The sequence below is a fragment of the Fringilla coelebs genome (assembly GCF_963513975.1).
Source record: "Fringilla coelebs genome assembly, chromosome: 6".
Classification (NCBI taxonomy): domain Eukaryota; kingdom Metazoa; phylum Chordata; class Aves; order Passeriformes; family Fringillidae; genus Fringilla; species Fringilla coelebs.
Genome location: NC_140034.1, coordinates 23,842,670 through 23,864,978, shown reverse-complemented (window position 1 = coordinate 23,864,978; position 22,309 = coordinate 23,842,670). Strand labels below are relative to the sequence as shown.

General features: G+C 38.1%; 1 protein-coding gene across 1 annotated transcript in view; it reads left to right on the top strand.

Moving 5' to 3' along the window:
- Positions 1 to 7,158: 7,158 nt before the first annotated feature.
- Positions 7,159 to 22,309, top strand: part of MIA2 (MIA SH3 domain ER export factor 2) — a gene marked incomplete at its 5' end in the record, with an annotated part of 36,380 nt that continues 21,229 nt past the window's right edge. The window contains 11 exons of the mRNA XM_084207922.1: positions 7,159 to 7,273; positions 8,789 to 8,922; positions 10,198 to 10,284; positions 10,603 to 11,737; positions 14,851 to 15,051; positions 15,199 to 15,299; positions 18,245 to 18,376; positions 20,823 to 20,844; positions 20,962 to 21,050; positions 21,437 to 21,508; positions 22,189 to 22,299. Coding sequence (XP_084064048.1) covers positions 7,159 to 7,273; positions 8,789 to 8,922; positions 10,198 to 10,284; positions 10,603 to 11,737; positions 14,851 to 15,051; positions 15,199 to 15,299; positions 18,245 to 18,376; positions 20,823 to 20,844; positions 20,962 to 21,050; positions 21,437 to 21,508; positions 22,189 to 22,299 — 2,199 coding nt within the window. The remainder of the gene's footprint in view (positions 7,274 to 8,788; positions 8,923 to 10,197; positions 10,285 to 10,602; positions 11,738 to 14,850; positions 15,052 to 15,198; positions 15,300 to 18,244; positions 18,377 to 20,822; positions 20,845 to 20,961; positions 21,051 to 21,436; positions 21,509 to 22,188; positions 22,300 to 22,309) is intronic.

Sequence of the window (22,309 nt, the reverse complement as noted above, 5' to 3'; positions counted from 1 at the left end):
TGCAAATAAATGTGGCTTTGTAGACTACTTACTCGCTTGTTGCCTATGATCTTTTCTATTAACAGGTGTATTACCTTAGGCTTTCTACATTTAAAGTATGAATTGTAATTGCAGGTGGCTGTACCTTACGAGCTCTGTATCCAAAGTTATTCTTAAGGCTTTTAATTGTCTATTAACTGACTATGAAACTGTAGTGCTCTAATCTATGCTGTCTTGACAGGAAGAGAATTGTGTTATCTGATACGCCAAATCACAGACCAGGAAATCCTAGAAAGATTTCAGTATGGAAGGACACACAAGCATGGTTTAGTGTACCAAATGCCACGTACGCCCTGTTTTTCTGGAAGGTGGTTGCCAGGTTCTAGCTTGGTGTCAGTTTTCATCTGAACTCAACAGTAGTGACAGATTTATGTGTTCTGAAATGCTCAATGTCATGACTTCAAGAAATGTGTCTAGTAAGGGATGGAGTGCAGCACAAGTAGGCAGTGGGAAAACACAGGCTTCCCCTTTCTCAAGGAGTTCAGATTCTTCAGTCCCTTTGCTACTTCAATATCCTATCTGCGTCTGTCTCTCTGCAACAGAGTAATTTTTATTCTTGTCAGTATTTTCTAACAATGTTTCCTTCCCTTCAAGAAATCTTGTGGTTTAATGTGGTGTCTTTTTTTGAAGGACAAAAGAAAGTTCAAATTACTTATTGAAGATGTTAAACAATGTTCTACCAAAAAAACCCCATAATACTGAATAACTGAGTAAATGTTACTGGTCTACATGTTTTGACTAATTTCAGATTGCATTTGGAAGCCATTATAGTTTTTTAAATTAATTACACTTTTTTGTAATGTTGAATAATTTTAGCATTTCTTATTTTGAGCTTGTGTGATTCACTGCTGTAGTGCATTTACATGTTTAAATGGCTGGTACTGGAGTCAGTGTGCAAATCTTCTAACCTCTGTTTCAGAGCAACACATTAACAGGGGTTATGGAAAAAATTGGATGGTGGGTCTGGTTGCTGAACTAAGGACTGGATTGAACACATTGTTTCAGGTTATAGTCCCAGCTGCAATGTTTTTTTGACTGTGAAAATACAGGAGCTTTGTTGCTGCGTATTAATAAGCTGATGATGTAATTGATAATTTGATGTTTGTTAGAAGAAACTTACTACCATTGTTAAGCAGTGCCATTAATTGTTAGCATTCCTAGATCTAAGTAGCTCAGTGTAACATGAACATCAGTGTGTGATAACTTTGAAGTTTTCTAAAAGCTAAATATTCCAATCAATATTCCACTACAGAAATAGTGTAAGATGGTAATGTACTATTAGCACTATAAAGCAGTAGTGTGTCTAGTAATTGTTACATTTTCCTTCAAGGTCTCCTCCTCTTACACTGAAACAATATCAGAGCTGTGGATAAGAATGAGACCATGAGAATAGCAGACAATTTCAAGAGGCAATTTGATGGAACAGTTTGTATTTTCTATGTATTTAGTGCAGATAGCATAGAGGTAGGAAATGATTGAAACATTTTCTTATCCCTTTCCCTCAATGGTGAGTGGAGATCAAAGGAAAAATGCCTTGTTCACTTTTCACTTAAGTAAAGTGGACAAAGGAGCAATAGTTTTTCTCCTTTTCTAAGAATGAAGTAGAGATGCTTTATGTGAGCAGGGAATATACCAGGTATGCTCCATGCCTGTCTTTTGATGTGTTCCCACCACGTGGTCCCTTCTAGCTTTCAGTATAGTTAAAGAAGGCAGTTGGTGGTTTGATTGTTTTAGAACCTCTATACTATGCACTGACTTTGTACTATAACTTGCTGGTTTTTTCTTCAGTCCTGATGCATAGATAAGCTGGAATTCTCCAAGATTGTGTTTTTCCACAATGCTCCACTTGGAGTGCTTGTCAGAGTAGATGTTACACAGATTGTTCATTGAATATAAGCTGAAACATGACTTTGGGTAAAAGGCATACTTCTTCAAATTCCTGTTCTTTAGGGTGATGTCTTTGTGCTTGGAACAGCTTCTTTATATTTTATTCAAAGGAAACCTGAACATAATTGTCCTGCAGAGAGTAGGTATTAGAGAACTGAACAGCCCCCCTCCAACAAAATTAATTTCAAAACTAGTAAATTTACAAATAGATTTCTGGAAAATCTTTGATTTCTCAGGAAAGTAATGGTCTTGTTATTAGACCCCAGATATAAGAGTCAGGTTCAGCTGCTGATTTTATAGCAATTACTATGGTACAAAAGGGTAAGCATACTCATTTAATATATGTCAATGATCTTCAAAATGAGTTGCCTGGTCGAAGAAGAATTTCTCTGAGAGTACATGTATTTGTGATGGGATCAAATGCTGCAGAACTGGTACATTAGTAACCTATAGAGATCTGTGTTATGGAGGATGTTCAGTCTTGGGGGCTTTTTCTCCTGGTTCAGGCAGTTTTTATTACATGACAGTATTCTATTACATGGCAAAATGTGAGGTGTTCAAAGCTTGGAAATGTGTTCTCAAGATTCAAAGTAATAAAAGTCACAACTTTCATGACTTTTTTGAATGCACTGTCAGTTGTCATGTTTGTAACTGCCTTTGTAATAGAGAAGCAACAGTGGCTTTTTCTTGCTACTTGTTATTCTGGTTCAAAAAGTTGGTTTAGGTCTGGGTGATTAATGACTTTTATCTGCTTAGATTTGTCTAACTGGAAGAGTGAATTAGCGTTACTTCCTCTTACTTCTTTCTTAAAAGATACTTGTTTAAAGAAACAAAATTTTGCTGACATGACATTTTATTAAATATAAAAGTCAATTTGTATTTTCATTCAAATATCCTAAGTCAAGAGAGCTATACTGTTAAAAGTACTTTACCCATGGACTATAATCTTCCACATATTGTGCAATATTCTACACTGTGAAACTCTGCATTCTGTGAGGAACCCTCTGGTGCTACCAAAACAGTGTCGCCAAAGCTGTATATTCTGTTCTTAGTATGAAATAGATATTAGGATAACTTCTACCAACTTCTGATATGCTTTGATCTTTATTATCAATGCAGATACTGAATAGTCTAGGAAATGTAACATCTTCACTTCTACAAAGCCATGTCTTAAAAGAGCCATCCAGTGTGCCATACTACTCAGATTATTTCAATTACTCCATTAATTCTGATCCTTCTTTGAATTCTAGTACACTTTAAGAGATGTCTGCCTTTTTACTTCAGTAGTTAGTTACTAAGGTGTCATTGCAAATGAAAATGGTTCCATTCTAATGAAAGGTGTTGGAAATAGATCTTTTTCATTATTTTTGTTTGTCTTTGCATGTGCAATAGTACTCACATTCATTGCTTCAGTTCTCTAAAACAGGAATTAACTGAAGTCTCACTCAATCTGCTATAAAGCTTTCAGCTTTGTCCTTTGGAATCTAGCTATAATAAACGCCATGAATCTTTGACTTTAGTTCAAAGGTGATTAGAAGTCATGCTTGATAGCCTATGCTATGTATAGGATTTGCACCCAAAGGATATACTAGTGAAGTTACTAGAGGAACAAATAACATAAAACAGAGATCAGGGCAGTGTTTGTTAGCACTTAAGCCTTGAAGAATGCTTCTGGAGACTAAGCAACACAATGAGCAGTGTCCAGAATAACTTGAAAATTTCAAAGGCAGTTTTAACTGAATAGCTGAGATTTTTACCTCCATGTAAACATTTGCACTAAGTTTGGCATCTATATGAAAGTGAAGTCAGTGCCATTTTCAGAGGTATTTTCACAAGTACAGTAATATTGTACAGACCTCAAGGTGTGGGTCTGATTTTTCTCGCCCACTAACCTACTGAAGTACATAAATTTAGATGTCAGAATACCTCACTTTTCCATTTTTAGGTGAATGGACTCCATGTAGCCAGGCTCAAAAAGGGACTGTTAACTTTGCTAGGCCCATTGTTGGGTTTTGTCCCATGCTCCATGGTTGGTGTGCAACACTATGAAAAACTTCTGACCAGTTTGATAAAAATGTCCTTTTTCTCCTTTTTTTCTCCTTTTTTTCTCCTTTTTTTCTCCTTTTTTTCTCCTTTTTTTCTCCTTTTTTTCTCCTTTTTTCCTCCTCTTTTTCCTCCTCTTTTTCCTCCTCTTTTTCCTCCTCTTTTTCCTCCTCTTTTTCCTCCTTTTTTTCCTCCTTTTTTTTCTCCTTTTTTTCTCCTTTTTTTCTCCTTTTTTTCTCCTTTTTTTCTCCTTTTTTTCTCCTTTTTTTCTCCTTTTTTTCTCCTTTTTTTCTCCTTTTTTTCATTAGTACAACATAAGCACATATGTTCCAGTATAAATTACTTGTATATTCTTTCTCACCAATCTGTTTTGTAGGGACTTGGGAATGAAAAAAAAAGGGGAGCATTAAGGTTAGTCAGGAGTGACCAGGGTGCTGATCTGCCGTGTACTCCTTGGTGCTCTGTGGTGGATTACCTAACAGCAGAGACAGCTGGTGTGACAGGTCATAGGATAGGCTGCCTGACTATCAGCTCATGTGGCAAAGGAAGGGGCCAAAGTGTTAGATTGCAAGTGGGGGACATGTTGTTTCTGCAAAGATTCTGTTTGCAGGCCACTGCTGGTTAAGGTGACCCTGGGTCACTTTGTGCCCTTTTTTGCTGGCTCTGTAGATCATGCTAAGCACCAGTGTCTGGCAGTTTGAGTTGTGGAGCAGAAGGAAACTATGCTGCAAGTAGGATACAGCTTAGGTTTGTGGAAAGAGAATACAGTGGCCTCTGCATGAGTCATACTCAGGAGTGAAGGAGGGGCAGGTTTACTAGGAGCCATAATGACTGCAAAGATCAGGCTGGGAAGTAATGCAGATTCTTGGGGTGCCATCAAGAAGGCAGGGAGAAGAGGCTCCCTCATGCAGGAGTGGGAAAGGAAAAGTGAAGTTTTTTTATAGGTTATTAAGATATTGTGTTTAGGTCACCAAAGAAGTTTGGGACCATAATATGAAACCTTTGAAGCAAAGCCTGCTTCTGATGTAAACAAAGAAGGTGGAGACTTTTTTTTTACAAGTAGTCACATGTAAAAGATAATGAGTACAAAATTCAGGGGAGATTCTGATTAGACACAAGAGGAAAATATTTCACAGTGAGAGCAACTGGCCATGGGAACAATCTCCCCATAAAGTGGTGGATACTCAAATGTTTTGACACGTCTGAGATTCATGTAGATCATCTTGTTTGGACCATGCTTTTACCAAGAAAAGGTGGACCAGATAAAACTTAAGGCCCCCTTCCAACCTGGTATTCTGATTCTCTGCAGGTTTTCATTTATAGCAAAACTTCATGCCTGTATAACTATTGTACATCTCCCTGCATAACTACTAGTTTAAAGTATAACAAATTTGAGAAAAAAATTTATAACTACATATTGGATAATAGGTTGCTAAGAAACAGGGTATTCTTTAAAAAGCAGGGCTTGTCATTTGCTAGGCTTTGCTGTATTGCTCCGTGATATATGATGCAGAGATAGCATATGGATTTTCTACTTTTCTTACAAGTCTGAAAACTGCCAGACACCTTTAAGACTTTAGAGCCAAGTAAGCATTCCCCATGCTAAAGGATGGACTGTTCTTAGATATATTGCATGAGAAAGCTCCAAAAGAATATGTGGAAAACATTGCTGTTCCAAGTTCCCAATGACCAGCTATAAATTATCTAAAACAAATCAGTGAACAGAAAAAAAATAGTTTATTATAGAAACAAGCAAACAAACAAACAAACAAAAAGCTAGAAGACTGTTAGTAGCTAGGTTAGTATTAATGCAAATGAATATAAGCATAAAATTGATAGTTCATCTATCGTGTTAAGGATATAGAGACTGACAGAAAATCACAACCTCTGCATTCCAGCTGGACCTTAACAGAGGGTTTAAATGTGGCTGGCCTTGATTTATAATTATAATCAATTTGGCACTGTAGGTCTGGTTGTGTTCAATAAGAACTTTTACAAGCCCAGATTCACAAATAGGGCCATTTACCAATCCAAAACTACGCGTCAAGCTGTGCTCAGTAAGAGCCTTCACTGTCCCAGATTCACACATAGCACACAGAGTTTGGTTTACTGAAACAACAGAAACACAGGCTTGGAATTGCTGTTGATAAACAGCACTAGATGTGACAGAGCTCTAACAATAACAATAATATTGTCTTAGCCTGGGTAATAACAATAACTCTATGCAGAAGCTTGCCAAGCAGGCACCTTTGCTTGTAAAGAGAGTAACCTACCAAGATCTTACCAAGTTACCAAGAGTAACTGACTCCAAGATCTTTTTGGGTCTTTCACTTAGTACATGAAAATTCTATCCAGCTTACATACAGCCCCATCTTATTCTCCTCCTCCTTCTTTACAGGTAGCATAATGTAGGTGGAGGATTGAGTAGTATAGTCACTATGTAGTAGCATGTACTTCAATAATCTTATTAGCATACTCAGGGTGTGTGCTTTAATATTTAAATATTTAAACCCTTACTGAGGCAGAAGTTACTATTTTGACCACGGTTTCCTTCAAAGTTCCAGTCATAGGATTTTGTTCTTTTCTGTTCAGTTCTTCAGAGCCAAAACAGGACCATCCTATCTCCACAGGGCCTCCTCCAGCCCACTCATCCTTTCTTGACGTCAGCTATGCAGAAATCCATCTACAAAGATAAAGTAGAAATGTGGTGTAGGCTGTAGATAGTAGGCTGTCTTAGACCTTGCCAGGCTTCTTGGTCATCACACTACACCATCTTAAAATCACATGAAAGAGGTACATTAAAAATGCATTCATAATCCAGAAAGAATCCTAATACAACTGCTGTTGAATTTCCCCTGGCACAATCTTGTACAAACTCAGTACAGAAGAATCAATCTGATAGAGGCTAAATTTTTATTTGACCAGAACTACTTTCTTTGTATTCAAAACATCAGTCTAGCTATCAGAACATAGTTAATTATTAATGCATGTGTATAATCAGGACACCTGACTCTGCAGATTGTTAGTAGGTTAGCATAGTGTACTTCTTTTAAGCAGATCAGAGAAGGAAAACAGGATTGAAAGTTTACTTGCAATGTTTTGTTAGGCTAAGAAAAATGTAGAATATTCTTGCTAACTGCACATCAATGCAGTTTCCACAGTTTCAGTGCATTCTGGATTTAATCTAAAATGTCAAGGATCTTGGATCAGAGAATTCTGTTGTTAGTAATTTCATTTTCAGCAAGTGTGCAGAGTACAAAGGTACTTTCAAAATGGAAGAAGTGCGGTGATCCGGAATGTGAGAGTAAGTAAAATTTTGGTTTTTTCAAAGGGAGTCTGTGGTGTATATGCAGCTATTGGGAATCATAATGTCAAAATTAGCAATGAAACAGACTGAAAATGAATAGCCATAGCAAATGTTTGTGGTTAAGTTTAAGAGCAATAGGCTTAAAATTTTACAATAAAAAAGAGAAAAAAAGACTTGCTGGATTGTTGTGTAAGGTTATACAGATCAAAGTTCAGTAAAAATATTTTTGAATAGCTGGTTTTCCTCAAGTGTCCCCAAAATGGGCAGTATAAAACAGCTTTAAAGTATTTTTAACTCATTCTTTACAGGTACAAAATAAAATAAACAAAATATAAATAAAATTAAAATGGTAGGTTATAAACTGAGAAAAAAGACCCTTTATCATGTGTTTATAGTACATTCATAACTCATTCTGCAGAATGAGTTTTGGGGTTTTTCTACCAGCAAACTGGTTTGAGATTTCTTTTGTAATCCTTCTTACAAAACACTCTGTTAATATTTACTCCTTACTTATTTTTCTTCTTTAACTTGAAGTAAGTGCTGTAACTACTTACTGTGGTTCTCAAAGAGTAAATAACTCTGCAGGAGGCAGAGCCACTAAATCACAAGTGGACAAATAATGTCCTGTTTACTATCCACTGATTACCTTTGTGAAACTTGTCATAATCATTGTTGAAGCTGTTTCTAAGCTGTTTCCATTGGTCTGGCAGACTTAAGTGTTGTATTTTCAATATATTTTCAATCTTCCATTTCCCCTGAAGTGGGAGAGACCTTAGATTTCCTCTGATGATGGATTTCTATTATCTTGTGGAGCCATACCAACTTCAGTAGGTTTTGAATGTTCAGAGATGTCTATCTTTGTGGAACACCATGTGAAAGGGGCTCCAAACTGACCAGAGCACATCAGTAGTGGTTTCTGTGGGGAGACTGGGGTGGAGACAAAGAAAACTTAAAATATTTCACACTGAATTGGAAGCATCGATTTTAACAACATGTTTAAGATTTATATTCCTAAAATGTACGTATTTTCATCATAAGATAAATGTATTCAAAAAAGAGGAGAAAATCCCTGAAATAATTACTAGATCTAACTTAGAATTTCTAAAATATAAAATTATAAATATGCCTGGGAAATACTTTTTAGCTGTTTAGCCTAAATAAATGTTAATGTTCATTTAATTACTTTAGTAGTTGAATTTGCTAACCCTGCATACATCCTTTCTATTTAAGCATTGAAACCTTGGCTAAACAAAATGTCCATATAGGACAAGAGCTTTTCCTTTTCCCCTCTATGTCTGCAGTACATGGGAAAGAAAACAAGACAGAGCTGCTTTTTGCCTTAGTTGATTTCCAAGAGATGATATAAGTGGATTAGTATTGTAACAAAGCACATTCATCAAAATGTTTCCTACTGCAATTAACCAGTATTTGATATATATCAGATTTCTTCAGTAAAGTGACTTCACATAAAATGGATGCTGTATTTGTTTATTTCTTTCCATATTATTCCAGAGGCGATGAGCCGAGTTCAAGCCACTACCGACTACTCAGGGCCTGACTGCCGGTATCTTAACTTCCAAACAGGGGAGGAGATCATTGTATACTCCAAACTTTCAAGGGAAAATGAGAACTTGTGGACAGGAAGTGTAAGTATTTCAATCTGAAAGACTTTCCCCATAAATATTTTAAATATAGCAATAGCATAAAAACTGCAGTCCACTTGCTTCTAAGGATCTTCTATGTCTTTTGGAATATTAACCAGTCATGGATGAATACAGTATTTGGGAGATGGGTCATTGTTACCATCTTTATACAGAAAGAGAAAATCAAATCCTGTCAAAGATCACTCATAGAGAAGCAAAGTCAAGATCCAAATACAAGTTTTCTGTTTCCTTAATCTTATCATTTGGCTGTAATTATTTAATCTCGTTCCCTTGAAAACATTCAGATTTATCAGGTCAAGTTCCTACCTATGGGTCTGTGGTTAAGACATCCAGTATTGGGTAAAACATCCAGTATTGGGACCTGACTTCACAGTTCAGTGCTTAAGGAAAACTCCCAGAGAAGTTATCATGCATATTTAATGACTTGGAACAAGTGTCAATGAAATTAGAACAGTCATTTAAGAAGGAATGGAATTGATCCAAATCAAGTTTCACTGCTAGTAAAACTGTGTGCTTCAAAACTACAAGACACTAGTACATTTTTTGGGTAGGTTTTCTTTCTGTAAATAATCTGTCACATCTATTGTTTAACAGTGAAATTCTGTCTTCCTTTTTTTTTCATCCAAGAGTATCTTTGCAGGTACCTCACTATTCCTTGCTTTCCAAGATGTATCCCTCCATTAAAGGCTACATGTAATGGTTTGATATAAAGACAGCAGTGTTTTTTTGGCCAGAGGAACTTGATTCTTCTGGGCCCTATCATTAACTTATTTTCTGTAGTGTTGCCATTTTTGTATTTTTCTCTTGAGCTGCAGCTAGTCTCATATCTGAATTTCATATCCTACTTTTTTTGTAACTCAGTATGGGTCATTAGTTATTAAGGCATGACATTTTTCCCATTTGAGACAATGGGAAATTTGCAGCCAATTTTAGTAGGAGTTGGCTGTGACCATCAGTGCAGCTGAAGCTGAAGTAGCTTTAAGGCTACTGCTTTGGTACTGCATAAACACATGTTCATAAAAATAATACAGAATATAATAGCATGGAGTAATATCCTTCCCTTTGCTTTCTGAAATGGCAAGGGGAACACTTCCATGAAGGAAAAATAAACCAATTATTTGACAAAACAGAATTAAGGAGATAGGGGGCTGTTCTATAAACTTATTGTTCATCCATACTTTTCCAGCACATGTGCAAGTCCCTAACATATGTATCATTGAAGTTTAAATGCTCTTATAAGTTTTATATTTTTTACAGAAAGGAAAGGATTTTGGATATTTCCCAAGAGACGCTGTGAAGGTTGAAGAAGTTTTAATTGGAGAAGAAGTTGAAGTGCTCACTAAGGTAAATCAACATCACTAGATTTTCCAATGCAGTTTACAACAACTGAAAATCTAATATCCAGATAGAAATTCAACTGTTGATGGATATTTTATTTCAGCTTATTCAAAATGTGTTTTTATAACTGTTCCAGTTGCATGTTTATTGTTCTCTAAAATAATATCTATAGATATAGATATATCTATATCTAGATGCAGAACCTTTAGGAATAATATAATTAATTACAGTTCTTTGTGTAAAGTTATAACAGAAAGAACAAGGATATATTTTGCTGTAGAATTACACATTAGAACAATCTAAAAGTTAATATTATTCTTTTAGGAAACTGATTTCCTTTGTCTTCATGAAGATAAGTACAATTTTGAAAATGAAGATAACACATTACATGATCACAAAAAAGAAACTGAATATTCATTGTCTGATGCAGAATCAAAGCTGCATGAAAACAAACTCTTAAAATATACAAGAAACCCCATACAAAATGAAGAAAGAACTGAATTAGTTTCTGAAAATGACTCAGAGGAATCTCATATTCAGGAGTCTGTAAACAAAGAGTTGGTTAGAAAAGATGATACTGAAGAGCCAGAAATGCAAAACAGTCCCCCAGTAGAACCTGTTCAAACTGAGTCTAGTTGGATTTCAGGATGGTTCACCACAGAAAGGGAAAATGATGAAGAGCCCTTAAAAGTTGTTACTGAATCTTCAGAAGCAAATAATTATCAAGGCAGAAAAACAGACCTGGCAACTGAAAATTACAGCTTTACAGATTTACAGGAGTCAAATGATAAGGAGGAAGAAGAACCCTCCGCATCTGGTTGGTTTCAAGGTGGACTGACAAGCTTTCTGTATTTTGGTGAAAATAATGAAGATGTTGATTTGGTGTCAGAAAAAAATGATCCACAAAACCATGATGTCTCTGGTGTGCCTGAGCATTCTAGTACTGAACAGGAAACAGTCACCGAGGTATTGCCAGAAGAAGAAAAGAGTGGAAGCCAAGAATCCCAATCAAATTGGTTTAATTTGGGTTTAAGTGATGTTCTTAATTTTGGCCATGCTGAGGAAGCTACAATTGCTATAGAGGATCAGAGAAGCAGAGAAACAACAGATCAAGCAAATAAGAATGAGGAAGAGCAGACTTTAGACCAGAAAGAATTGGGCAAAGAATCAAAGGAAATAGTCAATGCAGTGACAGATGAAGAAGATGCACAAAAAATAAAAGATTCAAACAGTAACAGGCCAAATCCTGGGGATGTACCAGCATGTGCACATACTCCTAATGACACCAAAAACACCTCAAATAGCAGAGAATCATCTTTTGATATACTAACACGTGACAAAGAGAAGCCAACTGAACTTCACAGTTCAGAAGAAGACTTGGTATCAGAAAGCCAACTGCTGAGAAATGGTGAAGCTGAAAAGAAAAATCAGGAGTCAGAAAGCAGACGTGGCCAATCAGGTTGGTATACAAATATCGATAATAGTTTTATTAATTATAATATGGGCTAACATGATAATCAACAGGAACATTAATCAATTGCATCAAATGTGTTTTTCTCATGAGCTCCTCCAAATTGTGATCCCTCAGACATAAAAAATACAGGAGAAAAGCCTGAAATATCAGAAGAACAAAGCCATTGCTTCTCTTTTAGTCATTTTGAGGACATACTGGAGTTTCTAAGTTCAACAACCAAAGAAAGGAAAGTGCAGCATTATGGGGAACTACCAAGAGCTGCAAATAATCATCTGGGCATCAAGAAGATGTCATGTGACAGTGAACTGAGTCTCAGTCTGAAAACATCCAAGAAAAACAAACTAGTCAAAGGTTATGGTGCACAAAAAATTCAGTATCCAAAAGCCATTTCAAAATGGATACTACTGCTGAAAGATGAAATTCACAAATCAGAGAATAAAAGTGTCTCTGAGGGGTTTTATGAAAACAACATAAAATATTTCAGTCAGGACATTTTTAATGATGAACATCATCAGAAATCTGAGGAGTCCCAAGAACTGAGTCCAGACCACCCTTTCTCTCCTCACCTCTCATTGAATGGCCTTAGTTTAACAGGTACCAAAATTTCCAAATAAAATGGCCATTTGGAAAAATATGGAGTTTCAGAATGGATGGTAAAAACTGCTAGGTGAGAAGAACTAAGCTTCCATAATAAAGACAGACTTTGGTAAGCCTTGATAAAATACCACAGGGCAAAGAAACTGAAGGCGCTTCAAATCAGAAGGTTAAACATAGAGCATTGGGTAACAGTAACACAAATAACTCCACAGAGAATGATCTTTCCTCCTCAGCTGGCAGTGTGAAGTAACAAACAGGGCAGTGGAGAAAAACTTCAAAAAAATTTACCAAATGAGTAGAAGATTGGACAACTTTTGATGATCTTGCTAATAGCTTGTCAGAGAGAAGCAATAAACTGAACAAATTCCTATAAAAGTGCAACATCACCAAGAAGGTGGAGGAGAACTAAAATGGGAAGATTCATGTTCCCAGCATCAGCTTCTGGTACCAGAGAATGGACAGTCTTAATCTAGATCTCAGGAAGAAATATAAAAATCACCTGTGATATAGTAAAACAAAATATTAATCTATATCCTCAGATTTAGGCCAGTCAATTCAAATCACCGTGACAGTGCAAGATGCAAAAGCATAGAAAAATTCTGAGTTTTGAAAGGCATACTACTTCAAAAGACAAAGTAATACTAGTATTGAGTTGAATTCATGTCCAAAAAAACATTTCTAAAGAAAATTTATTGAGAATAGAAGCAACAGTCATGTGATAAAAGTCTGATCAACTGTAAACTTTGACCCTTGGAGCTCTCTAAAATAGAAGACATTTTTAAAGAAAAAAAATAGACAGCTAGTGTCTTCTAAAGCCAGTTAACTAGAAAGCCAGACTGCTCCAAAAAAAACTGGATTAATTAAATCCTGGCAACCTGGGATTGCTCGTAAACCTGGCTGATAGAGTAGATGTTGAAAAGAAGATGCTGTTGTAACTGAAAGCATGTGTAACAAAAAACTGCTGCTGCTAAAGCTAGTTAGGAGAAGAAAAAGAGAAAGATTCTGCAAATAAGGGTCAAAATCCAGAAATACAAATAATAGCAATTATATGCTAACAAAAAGGATTTCAGTAGTATTTTTACTAGACAATCAGGGTTGTTTGAAAATATATTTAGTAAAACTAACAATTAACCCTGTCAAAAAAAGTCTAAGCATTTATGTTTGGTCAAAAAACTCAAATGACAATAAAAGTGACATTAGGACTAGTATACTTGAATACTGCACAGAAGAATGAGAGGAAGTGGAAAGGAACCTGACCAATGTAAGATACTATTAAATATAGAGAAGGTGAAGAAAAATATTGTATGATAAACAGGTTTACCAAACCTATTAATTACATGTCAACAATTTTATTTAAATTAAAACAAGGTGTTAAGCAGTCCTTAGAGTATCACTGTGATGGAAACAAACTGCTGCAACAGCAGCAATTTGAAAAGATTCACAGTGAAATCACAGCTTACTCAACTAAAGATAATGGTATGTGGAGGGAACAGGTCATTGTGTCTGCACAAAAGGGGCACAATTTGGACACTGAGCAGGAAAAATATACAGAAAAAAAGGAATGTTCTTCTAGACCTGCCAGTGCTTTTGTCTGCTCTAACAATTAAGTGTGCTGCCCAAACTGCAGCTGAAGTTACTAGAGTAACTTTTCGCTAACAGTGATTTAGCAAGAACAAAATATCCTTTGTTGGCAAAAGTAAAACCACAACAGATGGAACACTGTCTCCTTCTGGAGATTTAAAATGAAGAGGTAGTGAGCCTAACTCATAACAGTTATGGACTGATTTATGATATTTTGAGGATCTGATAACACAAGTTGATTCCATATAATGGTAACAGTTTCAGAGCAAATTACTCTTCCTGAACTACTGGACTACTTCTGATGTGTATCTTTGGCCAGTACTGTCTTGAAGCATATGATTAAATTTAACAATCTGTAACTTTTTTTCTTTGTGGGTAAGCATGGTGTGGGGTTTTTTGCAAGCAGTATTTTATTGGCCTCAGGCATTTACTCCAAGTTACTAAAACTGAGGCAGCCAGGTGCCTTCAGTCATACTTCTACATGAACATGCCTGTGGTTTCTTGTATTTTGCAGGGAAGCTTGGTATCTTGGAATTTGTTAATCTTTAATCCTCCGTGGTATTTCCAACTATTCTCGCTCTAAAGCTTACCCCACTTGTACTTGGATATAAAAAAGAGACCAACTAATCCTGACCAGGGAATCTACAAACTATCAAAACCAAACATTTTTTTTTCCTGAACACTTATTTTTTAATTACTTTACTACAATATAAGTTTTGCTTAAAGCTCTATCATTCAAATTCTGAGATCATTATTTGTATAGTGTTTCTTAAGTCATACATCTGTAGCCCATTTAGTCTAGTGTTGGGCTTTAAGTTGAGGAAAATAAAAACAAAAAAATTAAAATCTCTGTAGAAGTTAATATCTTATAGTTGAATTCTCTAAAAGTAACCATGATTTCCCTTCACAATTATGTGCAGGAGTGGGCAGAAGAAAGCTACTAGAAGAAACACCAGAGAAGGAGTATGAAATGAATGTAGCTGAAGACAGTGAACATGACAATGACCAAGATTCAAAAGCGACAGCCATTGCTTCAGTAAATTCTGAAACAAAAATGGACAGTTCAGCACCTGACTCTGACACTTTCTCTGATGCCATCCAGAACTATGTTCCAAGTAATGGTAAGTGCTAAGTTTTGTAATTATAAGGAGAATAAATTTGCAATCTTAAAAAAAAGCAAAACAAAAAACAATTAATCCAGTTGGAATTATATGAAGTTGACAATAGTAATGTAAAACCTCTTGTTTTATTCCTTATGATCCACCCAGAAGGAGGCTGGATACATCAGATACTTGTGTGCTTGAATGCTCTTGAGTTCAGAGAAACAATAAAATCTGCATCATCAGCAGTGGTGATTATCATCAAAACGGTAAGAATTCTTTCTGGGATATAACATTGACATTAGTGCAAATTTAAGCCAGCTACAAGTTAAGTTCTGCAGTGAAACTCCTTAAAAAAAAGAAAGAAAAGAAAATCCTTTTAAATAAACCCTCTGCAGTTCCCTGCTTCCAGGGTTATCTTGAGAGAGAGCATAAGAAAATGTTAGGTCAGCTACTCATCCTCTGCCCCTTTGCAGTGCAGAATCTGATGAACTTAGGGTGTGAGGATTTGGGGGTTTATTTTGAGAGCTTTTTTTAACAGCCAGGAAACACCTGAGTGGTGTTTTTAATTTTTTGTTTGGTTTTGGTTTTTTTTCAACTAATAGCTCCCTCTAGTTCTCAGAACTGTACTCATTAAATTTGCTTGGACTTAAAAGACTTGGTTTATGATGAGTAAAACACCCAGACAAGTTCCCTTGCTTTTAAAGAGTATTTTCAAAGCCTTGATTCACAAATCCTCCCCTTGTTCGTGATTGCATTAAAGATACTTTTCTAGAGAATATATATATATAGATATATAAATAGGAAATGGGGTTATTATTGCTATGGGGGTGTCTTAAACATCAAATTGTAGTGCAGAGTGAAGTTGAACCTTAAGGGGCACAAGTGCACAAGAAACAACGCTGCCAGAGCACCGTGAGGACAAAGTAGCTGTTCCTGCACTGTCTGCTTTAAATAAAAGAGCGGTGGCTGGTGAAGTTTGGTAAACTTCTCTAAGGTGCTTTGGTCGAACTTTGTTTAGATAGGCTAATTGAAGTTTAAGAACCACATAAATTTATTTCTGATTTCCAGCGTACGTATATAGAATATGGTTAAATTGTAGTTTAGGATGAGGAAAACTGAGGGGCTTTGTCCCTTGTGTCTGACTGCGACGCACTGACAGTTCACTGCTACGGCCAAACTAGCTCTTGTACTGTTTGATACAGCTAAAAAAGCTAAAAAAGGCACTTCCACCTTCTACCCATCCTGGTCCCTTAGGTGCTTTGTGGTCCAGTCACTCGCCTTGTGTTGTAAAAGTCGCTAGCACAAGGGGAGTTTTTTGGGGCTGGTTTTTTTGTTGTTGTTGTTTTGGTTTTGGTTTTTTGTTTTTTGGGTTTTTGTGTGTGTGTGTGTGTTTGTTTGGTTTTTGTTTTGTTGTTGTTGTCTTGTTTTGGTTTTTTTATTTAAGTAGTTAAAAAACAAAACCCCAACCAAATCAAATTAGCGTTAATCCTAGTGACTGAGACGAAGCAGAATCCTTTGCTATGTGGCATTGCATCTCCCCTTACATCGGCTATCAGCAGCCCGGCAGGGTCATTTTTAGCACAGGCACTCGGCGGAGCTGGGCCCGCCCAGCCCTGCGCACCCGGGACCCACCTGCGGCCCGGCCCGGCCCTCCCCGCCCCGCCGGGCACCGCCGGCCCCGCCGCCCGGGCCGGGAGCCAGGCCTCGCCGGGGAGTTGTATTGCCGTGCCACGGCTGCCGCCCGTGCGGGCATGGAGGCGGCCGGCGCCGCCGGGGAGGTGAGTTTCTCTGAGCGTAACTTCAGGGAGGAACAGGAGCAGGTTCCGCGGGGCCACGTCCGTGCCGGAGGGCGGGGGCGGGACGGTGGGCGCTCGCCGAGGGCAGCTGCCGGTGCCTCCGGCCGGCGGTCCCGGTGCCCGGGGGAGGGTCTGCGGGCAGAGCTCGGGAGCCGCGCCGGGCCGGCGGGAAGAGCCGGGCCCCGGCGGCTGCCACCTGTGCCGCGCGCCCCCGTCACCCGCGGCAGCAGTGGTTCCTCCCCCGCCCCCCCGGCGGGCGGTGGTACGGGCCGGTTGTCAGGCGGCGGGCCGGAAGGGGCGCGCGCCGCCCGCGGGAAGATGGCGGCGGGCGGGCGCGGGGGGCCCGGGGCCGGCACCGGCACGGCCGGGCTGTGGCCGGGGCTGCGGGACAGCGCCCGCCGGTACTGCGGGCTGGCCGGGGAAGGGCTGCGCTGGGTGAGTGACGGAGCGACGCGGGGCTCGGCGCGGCCCCCGCGAGGGCCGGGGTCTTGCGCTGCGCTGCTGCCGAGGGGCTCGAGCGGGGGAGAAATGGAAATTAAGGCTTAGCTGCACGGTACCGTGTCCTTAGGTACGGGTCACGTGTAGCAAATTTGAGCCACATGGAGCACGCCGTATCTTTGAGCAAATAGATCGTTTACAAATGAAACGCGAATGTATCGAAGTGTTTAAAATGTGTTAAATCACCGGCGTGTTCAGTATGTTATTTTAGCGTGATGTTGGTTGAACAGGTTTTTCTACCAGACAGTTAAGAAGTACTTACTATTGTTGATTGTTCCAACAGTGAAATCTGTAAGGCAACTCAAAGGAGAATTTTCCATTGTAAATTCTCAGTACGTGAAGAGGGCAACGAAAAGGCTGCAGAGGCACTTTTTGCAAGGGCACGTAGTGATAGGATGAGGGGGCATGGCTTTAAACTGGAGAGGATGAGTTTAGGTTAGATAAGAGAAGGAAATTCTTTGCTGTGGGGGTGATGAGGCACTGTAGCAAGCTGTCCAGAGAAGCTGTGTGTGTCTCATCTCTTGAAGTGTTCAAGGGCTGCTGACTGGATGGGGCTTTGGGGAAGTAGGTCCAGTGGAAATTGTTCTTGCCACTGGCAGAGGAATGATCTTTTAGATCCCTTTCAACCGAAATCATTCTGTGATTCTGTGATAATTGATAGTCTCAGAAAGAAAAGGTTTCAGAGCTTTATTTATTGATTTTCATATCTCGTTGGAACTTCTTTCTTTTTTTCTTTCTTCACTTGGTAAATCTGTCATTTAAAAATCAAATGCTTCTGTTAACCATTTTCTCAGAGTTTTGGAAGATAAATAGATATACAAGCCCTGGAAGTAAACGATGTCAACATGTAATGTCTGTTTCTGTGGATAATATTAACCTCTCTTCCTTTTGCTGAAGCTTTTTACTTTACTTTTCAGGCTGTGGCTTCACTGCCTGAAGATATGAGACCTGGCCCTGATCTGTATGGTTTTCCATGGGAAATAGTGATTTGTGCTGGCATTGTTGGAGCCTTGACAATTCTGTTGTTCCTGTACAGAAGTTATCAATCAGTAAGTGTTGTGGTCTGACCCCAGACAGCAGCTAAGCACCACACAGCCACTCTCTCACTCCCTCTGTCACGATGGAATGAGGGAAAGAATCAGAGGACTAAAGGTAGAAAACTCGTAGGTTGAGATGAAGACAGTTTAATAGGAAAAGCAAAAGCAGTGCATGCAACAAAGCAAAACAGAATTGATTCCTTCTTCCCATGGGCAGGCAGGTGTTCAGCTGTCTCCAGGAAAGCAGGGCTCCATCACATGTAGCAGTTACTCTAGAAGACAAACTCCATCACTCCACACACCCCCCTTCCTCCTCCTTCCCCTCAGCTTTTTGTGCTGAGCATGATGTCAACATGGTGTGTGTTTTCCCTCTGGTCAGTCAAGGTCAGCTGCCCTGTGTCCCCTCCCAGCTTCTTGTGAACCTGCACCCTCCCTGTGGGAGAGGTGGGGTGAGAAGCAGAAGAGGGCCTGACTCTGCTCAGCAATATCTAAAACATCCATGTGTTTTTAGTGCTTTTCAGCACAAGTCCAAAATACAGTCCCAAGCCAGCTACTGTGAAGAAAATGAACTCTATTCCAAATAAAATCAGCACAGAAAGTGTACTTGCAGGTACATAGAGTGCATTAATAGCTTGCATTGAAATTGTTATCCTTCCTGTTCAAGATAGATAATGCGTCAGAGTTTTAAATCTATTGTGATTGAATTTAGAATCTCTTTAAAAGAGAAGTTGAAAAGTCTGTTTTGTCAAGAAAATGAGTGTTTGGATATGTAGTGAGTGACTGTTGTAAGAGGAAATGCAGTGCAACTCAGTGCAGTAAGGCTTCCTCTGTGCTTTTAATTTCTACGCCGGACTTTCAAAGTCAGCCCTTAAATTATTTTCACAGGATACAGATGAATTCCCTAGAGTGTATGTATTGCTGTGTATTGATATCTCTGTGACTAACCTGGCCATAGCAGGCATTTTAAAACTCTTTGGACAGTGATGCCTGGATTCTGTTTATTGCAACACTGGAACACTGAACCAATTTAACTGCCTGCTCTTTGTGAGACCAATTTAACTGCATGCTCTAATCTGATGACTTTGAGAATTGCAGTATTGAAACCTTTCAATGCACAGATCAGATTATATTTTTGAGGTAATGCCTATCTTCTCTTGAGAGTAAGTAAAGATCTGAGTAATAAAAGTTTCCTGCCATACTTTCCCTGCTACGGAAATGGGGTCAGTATCTATAATTCAATATTCTAAATTTCTTCCCATTTTTCACATACTCTCATACAGTCATTGTGATTTGGGTAGTAGGTGTAATGATACTCATCTTTTAAGGCTGGTTCCATAGCTGTTTAGTTTTTCAGATGTGAGCAACTGCATTTTTAGGGTTTTAACATGAACTCACCTTCTCTGTAAGGGGATTGGTTTTTGTGTAAGTTAATGTAACTATAATTTGGTCACACCTTTTGTTCTCTAGAGGCATCCCTCTGGGTGATACAAAAGGCATTTGAGCTGAAATCATGCAAGCAGCTGACCTGGTATTGTTTTCCTCTGAAATCATGCAAGCAGCTAACCTGGTATTGTTTTCTTCCTGCACGTGCCACTTAAGGCAGGAGATATTACAGAAGTTATTGATAGGTTTTTCAGTCATCCATACTTAGAACTGCACTGGCTGCTCCTTGAAGAATTGATGGTTACTGAAAAGTAATGGAGTAACTAACCATCCATTGGGGATGATAGGATAAAAGTATGCTTACAACTTTCTTATCCTTTTTTTGTTATTTGGACTCCTTGGCTTTACGTTAGAAGGAAACAGGGAAGATCTCAGGGCCCCATTGTTACATGAGGCACATGACCCAGGCCCAGCTGTGAGAGAAATGCTGTGTTGTAACAGTTCTGTGGGTTCAGCCAAGTTCTGCATCTCTTGTGCAGGCCATTTGTGACAGATTTTGCCCTGTAGTTTGTTAGATTTTGATTCTGGGGCACTAGATCCCACGTGGCAGCTGCTCACTTGGCACTTGAAGGATGTCCATCAGGTTGTACCTTACTGCAGCTTTAGCTGTTGTGTGTTGTAATGTGTGGGAGATCTTTCTCAATAGGAAATCTGAGCTCACGTGTGGAGCTTCCCCCTCCCTTCCCTTCCCTACTCTTCTGACTGTGTGTCAGTCAGGCAGTCGTGCTTATGCAGTGAATATACAGAGGGGTGTTATTAAAGTGAGCCAGGTGAGAACTAATCTCCTTTCCCCTCTTCTGTCTGATAAGAGTGGGAGAAGGACAGGGCAAACACACAGATATGGAGGGGGTGAGAGCAGAGGATATGATTGCCTCTTTTTAATAGCCATATTTACATTCCTTTTTGGTGTTCCCTGGTTAAACTTGGCATGGAATCACAGCTTAAAAGATTAGTTTTCAGATACTATGTGAGAGTAATTGATCAGACATTTTCAATATTTATTCTCTTTTTCCAGGTTAGAAGTCGACTTTATGTAGGTAAGCTTATTTTTGATACTTCATTTTTCATATTTCTCTGCAATATGACTTTATTATTTCTTTTTTCACCTTTAATTATTTGGATGATGCAACATTTGCTTTTCTTTCATGTTTTAGGAAGGGAGAAACAGCTTGCTAATAAAATTGCTGAACTAGTTGAAGAAAAAAGCAAAATTCTTGAAAAACTCAGCCTCTGCAAAAAAGAGGTATTTATCATTTATTGCTTTCAGATGTGTCGTAGAAATGGATTCTATCAAGTAGAGTATTAACTTTTCTAGAAGTAAGATGTTTTAAAGCTTTTAAAGGGATTCTTCAATGCTTTTTTCTGTCAGTGTCTTTAAGAGCAATTACAGTGTTAGCAAGTTCTGACTTCAAATTCTCAATATATTTCACTGGAAGCAACTTCAAAATGTCTTTTATTTGTTTATATCACTGGGATAGTGTAGTAGGGTTAAGGCTTTCCTGATTTCCAGCAAGGTGCATTTGTGAATATTTAGATGATATCTGTGTTTCAGACTAGAGCATCACAAGTTAATGCTAGTACTTAGTCAATTATTTATCTATAGTCTGACATAAAGTAATTCCTTTTCAGTTTGAAGATTTACAGTTGTCTCTGAAGGATGGTAACGCTACGAAAGAATCAACAGACGCATCTTTTTTTGAGGTAAAAAGATTAAGGGAAATTTTTACTTCTACAATACAAGGCAGTATTTTAGGAAAAATGTGGCCTGTATTAAAAAACCACCCAAACAAACAAAGTAAAAGCAGTAGCAAAAAAAGTCAGACAAATCCAAAAACTCCAACGTAATAGTTTTAATTGAGTTACAGAAAATTACTTAAAATCAAAACATTTAAGAGAAGCCTTTTTTTAACAATTGCATTTAGGATGAATAATACTAGAACAAATGGCATATTGAACAATATTTAAGAAGTAAATTGTTCCCATTTCTAGGAGACAGAGTAGTGCATGAATGAATTTTTTTTTCCCTCACATTTTATCTAATTCAAATAGTTTCCACAGTCTACAGGGGCACAGTTTTAAAGAAAAATTCCCACTACATTGTTTGTATCTCCCAAACTGAGAATATATTTGTAAAAGAGTTCTGGATAAGTGAATCAAATAGCTAATAGGCTCTATAAAAGTCAAGTTAAAAAAAACAAGTAGGTTTATTTCATTTTGCACCTCAGATTCTGCAGAGCTAATTCTTACAGCTTTTCTTCATGCAGGAATCTCTAGAGTATTTGAGTGAAACATACTTTGCTGTCATATTTAAAATATACTTGTTGTCTTCATATGTAATTAGTAGCAAATGTTTTATTAACTCACAAACCAACTTGATATAGGAAATGCACGAAAAGCTGAACGAGTCAAACTTGAAACTCAATGAAGAAATAGAGACTCTAGAAAAAGAACTGGAAGAAGAAAAATCTAAGCAGTCGGAAAATGATACCTTGGTAAGAATAA